General features: G+C 43.0%; 1 protein-coding gene across 1 annotated transcript in view; it reads right to left on the bottom strand.

The window, feature by feature from the left end:
• LOC138570873 (IgGFc-binding protein-like) overlaps positions 1-13,896 on the bottom strand; it is a 211,652-nt gene that overhangs the window by 40,224 nt on the left and 157,532 nt on the right. Inside the window, exons 6-7 of the mRNA XM_069649156.1 lie at positions 7,000-7,567; positions 819-1,414 (exon numbers count right to left, since the gene is read on the bottom strand). Coding sequence (XP_069505257.1) covers positions 819-1,414; positions 7,000-7,567 — 1,164 coding nt within the window. The remainder of the gene's footprint in view (positions 1-818; positions 1,415-6,999; positions 7,568-13,896) is intronic.

Here is a 13,896-nt window from a genome sequence, read left to right as displayed (position 1 = left end):
CTCCAGCAAAAGCAATGTAAACGTACACCAGGGGATGAGAAATTAGAAGGGGTTGCAGCCGACCATCTCCTAAGAATACGCATGGCATGTTCCATGCTCATACCATGACCATGTATAGGGGGACCCCAAAGGAACTGCATATGAGAATGGTTAGTCAGTGATCATAACATGATGTTATTCAGGGCTGGAATAACATTACGGTGTGTGCAATGTCTCGTATCACACAGTGTTCCCCTTGAGCAGGGGTCTGCAACCTTGAGCTCTCCAGATGCCAGAATTGCCATCTACTCTGCCCAGCATAGTCAATGCCGAGGGAACATGGGAGAGTGCACTGGCTGCATCGCTTTTTATCTTGTTTTTGGGGAACTTTGGTATTCAAATACGAGGACAGATGACTGTTACATACAGTTGACAACATTGCACCTTTGGGCTTTGACCAACATGCTGAAAAGGGGGGCATTTTCAACCTAATAAAACTAATGTAATAGAAAACAGGTACATCCCTATGAAATTGAATGACATGATTAGCATATATGATATGTGTTTTCTGGAATTACAGGTCAGAAGCACTGTTTATAGAGTTAACTATCAGTTTTATGGATATGTGTTAGAGTGCAGCACACCATGCCACAGGCGGTCACCTTATGCTCTATGCAGTACTTTGCATTGCAGCATTTAAGTAGTCTTAAAGACCTGAACTGGCAAGTGTAACCCCTCAATTGTGCGAAATGTTATATGTTTGCAAACACCACTCATAAATTAATAGCAATTCTGATGTATCGATGTTAAAATGATGCAGTGGCTTAATGCCGCCTTACCTTGATGATCCATGGCTTGTTCTGCATAAGGATGATGGTGGCCCCATAGACTTCGACTGTTACCTGTTTAGTCACTGCAACTTTCATGTTGCCCAATTTTTCTTTTGCCACCTTGACCGAGAATGTTTCCAGTTTGGATTTGTTGAAGCAGGTTTGGGCCAGGGTGTAGGCGCAGTTGCCTCGGAAATCGTAATGGACCTTGTCAAATGTCAAGTAGTGGGGGTCTCCAGAGGCGGAGCACGTTGCATACCCGATCGGATGGCAGTTTCTCTTACCACTAACCACCTTGCAGGCTTCATAGGGGCCGCAAGCAAAGGCTCTACACTCCACACCACCACGATCATTGCAGGTGCATTGCTGGTTGCAGTTCTTATCCGGGTAAAATATTGTCCCAACTTTGAAATAGAATCCATTGTGCATGCAGCCGCATTGGGCGATGGGAACGCACCGATCGTCGCTGAGCAGGAATCCATCGTTGCACACGCAGCCTTCCTTGCAGTTAGAATTGCAGCCCACTGGAGTGAAGAGGTCGCTGCAGGTCTTACCACATCCTGATGCACAGACCTCGTAATGACTGTTCTCAGGGCAGCTTATACCTGTGGGAAGGAGAAGAGCATCAAGCTGTGTCTTATGCCTTCTATTGTGACAATAGTGCATGGAACTTGCACCCATTCAACACAGGGCACTACATATGTCCTCCCATTACAGAAATGGTGCCACATGGACAAGAGGATGACACCCCTCACAGAGCCTTTGTAAATAAGTGCACCACCTCTGACTTGGTACTCAGTGTCACGGAAGGGACCCTCCTGAGAAGAAATACAAACATTGAACAATCACTATCTGTAGAGTAGTTGCCACTGGAATCTTAGCTACCACTCCTCCCTCCACTATCTTGCTGAATGAACCTGCTCACTGGGACTTATTACAAGTCTGACGGTAACCCTGCCAGTGCTACCGGATTCGTAACATTTGACTGGCACCTGGATTCCCGGTGCCACCGGGACATTAGAAACCCGGCGGATCGGGAAGCTGGGTGCCGGAACATGTTAATCCTCATTCGCCTGGAGTCCCATAGGACTTCATGGGAATGAGTTCACTGTGATGATGCGTCCATGGTGAGTCCTACATAAACTAACCCCAAATCTCATTTGAAATTGTTTTGGTTATACCAGAAACTAACAAAGAAACGAGCACCCTTTGAAAGCATGCTCAGACATGAAATGCCACTCTGATTTGCATTGCAAGACTTGATAGTTAGATTCTGGCTAAATCATATGCCACCAAAACTCAAAATCAGACTCTATGATGTTAAGAGCCTACAAAGAGATGATGAGGTTGCCTCAGCAGTGCAATCAAACTGGGTATGGGGGTGACATCAATAGATACTGTGTTGCGATGTAACCATTATAAAGAAACCCTGATTTTGAAGCAGTGAAATAAACCGTCGCCATGACGAGTAGGCCATCTCACATTGAAAGCAATGTTGTTTCCAGGTTGTGGAAAGGGTTGAAACCTTAATGCCACTTATCCAGAATGTTTTCTGGGAGTTTTTTCTTGTCTGGGGCAAGTATCGTTTGTCTTACCTTGACATAATTGGATGCTATACCTTGCTCCTTTCCTCTGGGTGAAGATTTGCCATTCTGAAGAGGAGTACATGTGGGAGTATTTAAGTTATCCAGACATGATCCCTGTCTGTGGTAAATTGTTTATGAAGGTTGTTAAAGGGGTGCGGGGAATGTCAATGTGTGCTGATGCAATGGTGCCTGGTAGGGCTCTCCTGTGTCCTTTTTGACTCTTATTACTTTCATCAGGTGAAGGGTGGTCTTTTCTTCCTTCAGCTTGAACGAAAACAGATCTTATGTGGACCAGTTGTTAATTGTCACCAAGGAGCTAGTTGTTGGAATCTTGACATTTCCATCAGGTTTGGTTATTGTTAATGTGTTCCTAGCGTCTCCAAAATTATGAATGCAAAACTCTGCTCTGTGGATCTGGGAATTGCACAATAATAGAGGCTGTTTTTTGGCTTGGTTGGAGCTTTTCAACACCCCCCTGGGACAGGTGATAAATATTGTGATTTTGTCTGAGTAGAATACCTGAAAGATGAGGGGTGTGGACAGCAGACTGCAAAATAGACCCCTGAACCCAGGGCTCTATAATTGACAAGACATATTTTCTTCATATAATAATGTAGGGGATGATACTTTTGTTTCAAAGAAGTAATGAATTGGAAAATACCCAGAGGGAAGATTGCATATTCATTTTTTAAGATGAAAGACCCGTCTAACTAAAAGAAAAGGCAGAAGTGAAGCAAAGATGAGAACTCATGATGAATGACATTGATTGTGAAATCCTACCTGCATGTAAATCAACATCAGCGTGCCAGCTTAAGCTCGCTGAGCAGCTTGGCCGGGGCTGAAGTTAGAAGCTCTCTGGAGCAGCGAGATTGTGTATTCACCATGAGAAGAAACTCTTGCTTCATCTAACTAAAATAGCCACCAAAGCCATTGAGCATCCGGTGATAACAGTAATGCTGACTAAAGAACCCTCTCTGCATCTATATCATAGAACTATGGATGTCTGGGTGAGATTAGAGCAGTTTATGTAGGGGCAGAACAATGGGACACAATCTGGGGACACCCACTAAAATCATATATAATTATAAAGAACAATTAGACTCTACTGTCATGACGTGTGATCATTACATACATTTACAACCAGCAGGTAAGTGGGTCACATTTACATGAGGAATAGGCTGGGGCAGTTGGTGAACTGAATGAGGGGATGGAAGACATCCCTTTCTTGGCCTCTAAGTGGAGCTCAGGTCTGGTCTTAAACAATTCCACTGATGGTCTGGATTTAAAGTCAGGTGGGAGAGCATTCCAGAGGAATGGGTGAGCAGAGAGAAAGAGCAAAGCAGGAAGAGTAACAGGGAAAGTATGGAATGTAGACGTTGAGGAGAGTGGAGGATTACAGGATTTGACATGGAGAGAAGAGAGGATTGCAGTTAGCAAAAGAGAGAGAGGGGTACGACGCTGCATAGATTTGTGGACAAGGAGCAGACTTTTAAGGAGAGAACACTTATGCATGGAGAGCCATGGAGAGCCATCTAGTGTGGTGTTGGTTTGCAGAGGTGGGAGTGCATCTTGGTAAGATTTAGAAGGGGTACTGGCAACCCTCTACCCATGACATAGCCAAACCTTTCCTCACCAGCCTCGCTTGTAAGGATTTTCTGCAGAAATTCAAAAGGAGTTGGCATCACACCAACCAGAGGAACATCCCCAGTCACTGAAAAGATGTCAGTACATTGACAATCAAGGCGAAGTCTAACTTTAGCTTAGGTTTGCTGATTGAGCAATTTTAAAATGATCAGAAGTTGGAAGGGCAGGTTTAACTCCTCTAAACTGGTCAAGTGGCACAGTCTTTCATCCTTCCGAGGTCGATAAATGAGCACCACACACCGTGGGTAATAATAAGCAGCGCTCAGATACTTGAGGTTTCGCAGCGCTATATAAATGCCAAATTATTATTATTATTATTATTATTATTATTATTATAATTATTATTAAGGACTGCCCCAACCACAGCCTTTTGACCATGTTAAGTGCCAAGGTTAGGTCCATGAAAGCCAAGTACACTGAGCTTGGCCACCAATACTTCAGTAGCAAGAGGTAGGTTTTCAGTGTCTGCTCATTAGCACTTAATTCCGCCTTTAAGTACCTGGCGGCTTCTCATGGATATTATCAGTGGGAGCCCAATTGGCTGGTGTTATGTATTAAATATTTTAAAGTGGTCGTCAAGCAGAGAAACGTGGTCAGTAGGATTTTGAAGAGCTCCTAAAGCCATTCTTGAAACCGGGATCGATCTAAGCATGACTCCAGTTTATAGGGATTAGGTTTGTGGATCAGATAGCATTCAATACTCTCGTCAGCAGGGGATCCAAGAGATCTACATTACATTTCAGCCGGTCATTCAATAACATCTGGTCTAACAAAGAAAGGACTTTCCTCGCCTCACTTTAAAATACAAAAAGGACACAATGCACATTCATTTCAGATGTTAAATATTATTATAAAGCATTGTAATACCCTGACTCTGATATATCCATGGAAATAGCCAGTTCTTTTTGTCTGAATGTAAGTGCTCTGCTGCAGATCATCTTAACCTAGTACTGCTTGTATATGTTATATATAACTTTGGCAGAGGTGGCTAGGGGTGCCTATGATTTAGGGAAGGGCAAGAGCACCTCAGAATCTAATGTTGATTTTTACAGCACACACTCAGAACTAATTGCTCATGAAACATGAACCATGTTTTCGAATTGTACGTATTATATGTCTTATCTGGTACATTTTCCGCAGCTTTACTTACCCTGATTCCTAAATATGGTACAGGTTGCAGTCATGCCAAAACTATCGACCTGATACATTCATTACTACTGAATGCACAATTGTAACTAAAACTCTGTCAAATAGACTTGACACTTTGATTCTATGTTTTTTAAAGAGTGATCAAATGGCTTTTTATTAAAGAATGTTTTGGTTGATCTAAGTTCAGGCAGGTTGTGTGTGGTAATAGGAATGTTGCTCGACCTGCGCCCGAGCAGCTTGCTTTACTTGCTCTGGATGGAGAGCAGGCATCTTGCAGAGTCAATTGGCTACTTGCTATGAGAGCTCCAACATGGCTGCAACTGGACTAAAATTGAATCCATTGGATAGCATTTCATGGACCTCTCTCACGACCTGCGCCTTCACTAACAATATTGTTGTATTTTCCTTATTTAACGTGAAAGGTAAATGTCCAGGCCACCCTCTTTCCCTGAACCATTTTGTCCTTCCTATCGAACATTTGTGATAATTCATTAGACAAAATAACGGTATATCTCATGTCCAAATCAACGATGTGGAACCAGAAATATCAGCATATACAGGTGATATTCTTGAATATGTATCCAAACCCAGCTGTCCCACTACATCTCTACTTAAAGTTGTGGATGATTATTCTGGTGGAACCGGTTACAACCTGAAATGTGACCGCTTGTTATATCTTGTATACCGTCAGAAATCAATGTGTATAGAAACACAATTTGCTAAGCACATTAGTGCTACTACATTCCATTTCCAATTTCATACATTTGCAGCCTTTATGTTACTGTTCTCTGTGACTTGTCCCATCAGCCTGTTTATGTATGTTTTGTACTGTGTACGTTTCAACATTCTTTTAATAACTTAATATTTCTTCTTGTAAGGGGAATATTTATAATATCACCTATATATTTATAAATTAGTATTCTTTAATATACGTGTTGAAATTGGTAGGTGCACTACTCTTGAAGTTAATCTTATTTTTCTATTTATTTGTAATAGATGCCATATGCCAAACGGGGGTGGTATAAACGAAATTCCCCACACAATGTCCTATTAAAGAAATGACTGCAGAGGTTTGCATGCCCTGTTCTGCGTCACAAATTGCCTGTTTTGCATGTGGCAATCCCCATCTGAAAGAGGAAATGTCATGTTCGTGTATTTTTGCTGCCATCATAAAAGTAACGTTTCACCAGTGCAAGTGCAATCAGCCTCATGGGCAAATACTGCCCTAGTGCAAAATAATCGGTCTTTCATTGCTTGTGTACACCTTGGCAAAATGTAGAGACTGGGGCAAACATTTCCCCGGTGCATAAATACACTGAAATAATATGTTTTTGCACTAGGGCACATTTTGGCCTAGTGCTAATTGCAGGTCCACCGGTGCAAAGTTTCTGAACTGTCACTGTAGGGGCTATATCACAGATACTTTGCATTGATACAAGTGCAATTAACACTGGGGCAAACATTGCAGAGTGGAAAAAACATGTTCTTTTCAATGTTTTTTTGCACTAATACAAATATCAAATTAGTGCTAGGACAATCATTGCCTTCATTTAAGAATGCAAGGATAGAAAATATGTTTTTCTGTAGTGTAATGTTTTCCATAGTGTGAATTGCACTTCGGCCGGTGCAATGTTTCTGTACTGCCACGCCTGTTTCTGATCATTTGCACTACCCTACAAGTCAGATGGACTTTGACAAAATCAGATATTTATTCAAATTGTTTGTTCTAAAATGAGTGATGTTCCCCCATTGGATGAAGCAAGTACATATGTGTTACTTTGGTTAATTAATCATTTGAAAATGTTACTTACGGCAAAAATTATCATTTCTCCAAGGATAAACTTTTGCACCCGCTTCTTGGCAAGCAACGGTGTAGGCTGTGACCATTTGGCAAAAAATATCCTGCATTCCTTCATAAAAACAGAAGTCATAAACGCAATCTTCAAAGAAGCTTTGTGGATTAACTGTTTTTTGGCAATCCCGATAAGGGCCTGTGGAATCCAAGAGGATGCCGCAACTGCTTCTGTTGTTCCTTTGCTGGTTTTTCAGGACCTCAAAATTGGTGCAGTTCATCACTTGAGGACCACTGCAATCTGGAAGGTCTCTATTTTTCCAGCTGTTTCCAAAAGCAGTGGCATTGGAATTCTGGCTGTCGGTTCGGGTGGCTAAATCGTTCGTCTTATTGCTGTCAAAGTTTCCGCAGAGTCCACACACGGTCTTGGCATAGGTGCTGGGGATGGTCAGTGTGAGATAGCTCTTCCAGTCAAAGGTTAGCTTCAGGCCAAAGTCTGTCTCGATCACCGCAGTGCTGCCCTTCTTGTACATCAGTATTTTTCCATTGTCGACATTAAAAGGGAGGTTGATTAGCATGCCATTCAGCTATGGGAGAGAGGCAGAGACAGAGACAGAGACAGAGAGAGAGATCCAGTCAATGCCACGAAAAGAAAAAAGAAAACTATAAAACTTTAGGGTTCATCCCGCCAACATCAATCTTCCATTCAACATAAAGCTTGGGATGCCTTCTGTTTTTTTCTGCTAGCCTGAAAATGACAACACTGGAACATTCGAAGTCGCCTTGTTTACTGTTAGAACAACTTCATTTTACTTTGAAAGCCTTCATCCCTACACCCTGAAATGTCCACTACTGAGTTGACAGCCATCTGATCGCTCCCTTAGCAAGAAAAAGAGTGCATTTATGGAAATTTGAAACTAATGATGACCGTGTTTACATTGTCTTTCTGCGTGAGTGCTGTGAGCCAGTGGTATGAGCTCAAATCCCAGCCTTGGGATGCCCAGGTGCTTATGCTATCATTCGTGTGCCCTGCTAGTGGTTCTGGGATAGTCTTGTGCTAAGGTATTAAGAGCTGTAGGCTGGGACATGGCCTTTGCATTAACCATTAACATAGTGGTTTCTTGTGGTTAATTCATTGAGCTTGAAAGCTGTAACCACATGTTTGGTAGGGCCTGAGCTGTACTTTGCCCACCACCCAAAAGGGACTAAGACTAATGCTTAAGGAGAGTAAGGGATGCAGGATTAAAAGATGTATGCATTATTTGCCTTATTTTGCATGGCTCGTTACATCACACACCACTCAGCATATTGTCAATTAGTAGCGTATCCTCCATCGAGAACGGCTTTTTGTGTTTACCGACTTTCCATGGTTTTACTCAATACTATGGCAACATCTGGCAAACATGTAAACCTCGGCTTATTACGTAAACACCTAGTATATGCCAGCATTTCCTGACAGATGCCTTAGTTAAAATGCATGCAACTGTTACAATATGGAAATACCTGACTTAGGATTGAGCAGTTACACATATGAAGACAATACCTGTGAAATCGTGGAACTATCTTGGCATGTGTTAGCAATAAAAAGCCAACTCCCTGAGTACCTGCTCAAATGATGGCAGTAGCTGGCAACACAGAAACGATTCCATTATATTAACAAAAATATACTGGCTTTTCTGCTGCCTGTTCAAAGCAAGTCAAGATTTTTGAGGGAAACATGCATGTAATATTAGGATTTACTTAGATGTCCAGTTATGCAAAGTATTCTCACACAAGCGCCTCCATTTGTACCCACAGCAGCACACATTATGTGTGTTGAACATAACATTATGTGGCTGAAAGCTATAAAAGCATAAAAACCGTCACATACATAACATCATAGACACATTAATTGAGTCGCAATTGTTACACATAGTACAATTACATTTGATAAAAACCATGGTCCAAGGGGATGTAAAATTAATCTAAAATAAGGGCAAAGGTTATCACCAACTCATCCTGTTGCTTTCTGCACAAATTCATTTAATCAAAAATTGATAAGATTACAATTAATAAAAGCAATGATCCAAGGGTAGAATAAAAATGTACCAATTACAGGAACATCGGTTTTCACCAGCCAGTCCCGTTACAGAGCCAATGTTCAATAATTAGCCCTGTGCAACCAGACTCTGTGTACAAATTTCACAATACAATAGATCAGATTCAGGTCTGTGGTGCTTTTACACAGGGGCCCAGCCTCAATAGCGAGCTTACTTCCTATAAGCGAAATATTCAGAGCAGATAGCACTTTCTCAATCATAAGTAAACGGGACAGAATAATACAAAATGCATAGTGGACTCGTCAGGGTTGCCGCTGACATTACAGCCCAGCTCTGGAGACAGGGACCACCTTGCCGTGTAGCTTGCGAGTTTGAGGGCGTTGGCCAGTAATTAGATATATGAGCACTGGACATATACAGGAGATACCAAGTCAAGATATGGTTTGAAAACATAAACCTGTTCCTGTAGTATGTACAATGACCCAGTGCTTAAAACCTCACATGTGTTTCTCATCTGGGTAATGATGGAATCATTGTACTTACTCCTTAACCCAGCCTTATCCCTCAGGTTAGACTCTCCGGGCTAGTCCAAAAAAGTCCCATACCCAACTTCTCTAAGCCACACTTAATACATTGCAACCAGGGCATAGGGTTCATACCCGCTGTGTCTCTCACGTTTGGCAATGCTTTGCAATATTTGTCAAGTTCTGGAGTACTCCAGAGCCTTGCCCAGTACTTCAATGACTTCATGGCTATAACTTCCATGATGGGTTTTAGGGCAGACTCCCACCTTAGACTTGCCATCAGGGCTCCCTTGGGCTGCATGGGGAGGCTCCTTAGGAAGCCATTGTCCACCTGACTCAGTTCCGCTGAAGAGCAGTGGCCCCAGATTTCTGCTCCATACAAAGCCACTGCCCTCCCATATTCCTGATACAATGTAATGGCAGGGGTGATTGCACCCCTTCCCATTTTATTATAAATTCAGCATATACCCCCTCTATATTTTTCCAGGGTAGCTGCAGCTTTAACAAGATGAGCTGACCATTTGAGGTCCTTTGCAAATCAAACTCCCAAATAGTCATATTGCTGCAGCTGTTCTAACACATAGTCACCTACAGAAATGGTTTGTTTGGGTTTCTTATGGTTCCTTTTACCGAAGACCATCACCTTGTTCTTCTCGAGATTAAGTGACATAGACAGTTCTCGGCACTTCTCCGAAAACATTTCTAGGTCGTGTTTTAGCCCTCTCAGGGTTTGTGGCTAGAAGAACCTCATCATCTGTGCAAAGTAGTGCTGGGGAATCTGAACCCTCCTAACTTTAAGGGGGGTCAAGACATGCCAATAACAGAGCCTCTATGATAACATTAATGTATAAACAAAACAGGATGGGGGCCAGCGCACACCCCTGCCGTACCCCCTTTTCTACAACAAAGTAATCGGTAGATTCACCATTCATCCCCCACCTTACATGGTTCCATGTAATAATGTCGCCACAAAAATTTCGCCATGCAAAAATATCGCTGAAAAATTGCCGTTTTTTGTGGCGACATTATTGCATGGAACATGCGTGGGACACCCCTGCAATCCCCAATTTTATTTTATTTATTTATTTATTTATTTGCCCCTGTCCCCATATATATGGTCACCCATATAATATCGCCACAATCTTTACCCGGCGATATTATTTACGGCGACCATATATATGGGGATAATATTACCTGATGCCCCTTACAGCAGCCCCGTCGTCACAGTAAAGGACTTGGATGTTTTCCAAAAGAGCCACAGGGCTTCATTTTTCTCTCAATATTTGCCATAGCTTAGTATGACAGACTCTTTCAAACGTTGTTCATTGTTAGGCAGAATCCTGTGCAATGCCCCTAGGGACCACTACACACAATTAAGACTACAGGTGGCAATACAAGTTTTACCTTTGGTACAAGCCCGTACTACTAAGTTATAGTGGGAGCAGTAGCAGAGCAGCCAGGCTTATCTCAAGAGTATATGAGCAGTAGCAGAGATTACACAAAGGGACCACAATTACCGTGACTCAGGCAAACACTGACTCAAGGTTTCAGGTAGAAAAATATAAGTACATTTATTTTTAAACCATCAGTTATAAACACAACACTTCAATTAAACTTTAAAGAAAACCACACGTTAAATATACTAAAACTAACCAATTCACTTTGTACAGTATGTCTCAAGGTAAGTACCCTGTGTTTGAATGAACCAGTGTTATGAACAAAACACGATCCCGCGGATATGACTGCGAGACTTTTTGACATTTCGGTCTACTCAATAAATGCGTATCCGTGACATGAAATGCTACCGGGGCAAAAACACACTTAGCACCTGAGATACCCAGAGGGAGTTGGAGGCAAAAATTACAGGCAATATTTAGGTTAGGCAGACAGCATCGAGAAACACTCAGAAACAGGAGTTCAAAAGTCAAAGGGTCGGAGCCAGGGTTAAGTGACACCAGAGACCTGTTGCCGAAGATCACACCATTAGACAGTTCACGATTCAGCGTAGCCCAAAAGTACTTTGATATTGCCAATGTTCGGAAGCAAAAGTTATAAGAAGGAGGGAAGACAAGGGTGAGCCTTGAATATGAGGAAAAGGGGGTTCACCCAGTTTCCTCGAGTAGAGCACAGTACCTTATTCCAATGATGCAGCTGTTGCCCTGGCAGTTGTTCGTGTTGGTTTCCCGCAGACCCGCGATTCCTGGAGCTGTTGGGAAGGAGGATGTCTGAAGGGGGTCTACACCACACAGGGATGAAGCCGACAGCAGTGACAATGAATAAAAGATGCTCTCCTTAAAAACAGGAGAGACTCGGCAGATGGCTATCCGGACCACTACAGCAGTGTGCAGCGATGTCGACCACGGCGGAGATCGCTGGCCGAAGAAGATGAGCTGGTTTTCCCCACCAGGCTCCAGGGAAGAAGACTACGGACTGGACCTCCTCTTAGTCGTCGAAGGGTAGATAGCTCAGGACTGCAGCAGTGCTTCACCGGGACAGGGTAGTTGCAGCAGCCATCGTTCTCTCCGCTTCTCTTTGGTTCCTTGTAGTTCCAGAGGCGACTCTGACTTCTAGCCCAAGAGACCTGCCTTTTATGCGCAAAACCCCCATTCACACAGCCTGGCTTTCAATCACACAGCAGGGGGGTTGTCCAGCCGGGACAACCACCACAGCCAATCATGGCAAAGTGAGACTTGGGTTTCCTAGGATACCCTTTGCAGGGGGTGATTACACCCCTCCATCACATTCAGCCCACCTAGACACCCAAGCGCCTTGAGGAGGGCTTCTCTGCAGAAGCCTGCCAAAAGACGGTGAGCAAAGAAGGTGAACCTAGTTTGCTGCGCAAAGTAAAACCAAAGAAATGGTGAATAAACCCAACCAGAGCCAAGGTTTTTGTTCGAGGCTAATGTAATAGCCAAGTACAGTACCACGTTTATCTAATATAATCGCGGTAGAAAAGTTAAGGTAGATACCACTACCACCAGCCAAGTCTAAATGTTAAAAGAGCGAAACAATGCTCAGGGAGGTACAGACAGAAAAGGGTTACAGATTAGCCCTTTCCAGCACTCCATGTAAGATGGGGTGTAATGGGTCTGTGGTAAAAATGACTATGTAAAGTAAATGGCAACTTTACCTTTCTCTGGTGGACAGTAGTCAGCCCCAGCAAAATGGAGTCAGAGGGAAGTCTTAAAGACAACCCTGGGTTACTAACCTGAGGGTGTGGTGTAACCCATACAAGAACAGGGGCACCTGGAGTGGTGTGCTCCAGTGCCCAAGATCACACAATGAGTGAAAACACATAGACCAAAACACATGTAAGAGTAGAAAAAGGATGTGCACTGTTAGGCAGAAACCTGTGCAGTTCCCTTAGGGACCACTGCAAAAGATTTAGGACTACAGGTGGTTGGCAGTAAACCCAATTGGTAGCAATCTGCACCACCCAGATTTACCTGGTAGCGATGGCTGAGCAGTCAGACTCCTCTCAAGATGAGTTAGGCAGTATATAGAGTATACACAATAGGTACAGAGATACAGTAGCACAAGCAAACACTGACCAGAGCTTTGGTGTAAAAGTATATAATTATTTATTTAAAGAAACACTTGTAAATTACACTAGCACACAAAGAGGTAAATAAATTCAAAACACAGTCACTATTATATATATACAACCCTATTTACTTATTAGACAAGTCTTAATGAGAAACACCACTTATTTTCAGACAGAGGTGAGCGCTTAACATAAGATTGCACTCTAATAAGTTATTAAACAAGGGAGGGAAAAAGGCAGGGTTATGAAAGCACACAAATTTCAATACTTTTCAAAGAACCACAGTGAGGCAGTTTAGGTAAAGTCTACTGGAGAGCAAGGAAGTTCAAATGCCAGGCCCACTCTTAGAGAGAGCAAGCAAAATGTGTCCAGGATCACACAGTGGGGTTATGCCCAAAGAGTCTTTGTAGAAAGTTCACAAAAGATTGTGATCAAGTCTGGAAAAGTTAGTTAACAGGTCCCAGGCTAGTCCAAGTTAGAAAGTCGAGGATTTACTATCACCCCAAAATATCTGTCGCAAGGGAATCCAGGCGGGAAACAGTACCTGAAAGTGGGAAGAACGCTCCAACGGGGGCAGTTGTTCCTGGCAGCGGGTGCAAGTCGGTGTTTCGTCCAGAGGAAGAGGAGGTCTCGACGTGGAGGAAAGCTGAAGGTCGTTGCGCTGCCAGGGAAAAAAACAGCTGTGGAGTTTCCCCGTTACGAGGTACTACCCTTTTCTTCGCGGTAGTGGTAAACCGTGGTATTCCGGTTGCCGGGGTGCTCGGCACGGGCAAGGCGGCCACGAGATGGTCCAGGTAGGTGAAAAGACG

The sequence above is a fragment of the Ambystoma mexicanum genome, chromosome 1p (assembly GCF_040938575.1).
Source record: "Ambystoma mexicanum isolate Mex_15411 chromosome 1p, UKY_AmexF1_1, whole genome shotgun sequence".
Classification (NCBI taxonomy): domain Eukaryota; kingdom Metazoa; phylum Chordata; class Amphibia; order Caudata; family Ambystomatidae; genus Ambystoma; species Ambystoma mexicanum.
Note: the sequence above shows the minus strand (reverse complement) of the source record. Positions and strands in the feature narration are given on the sequence as shown.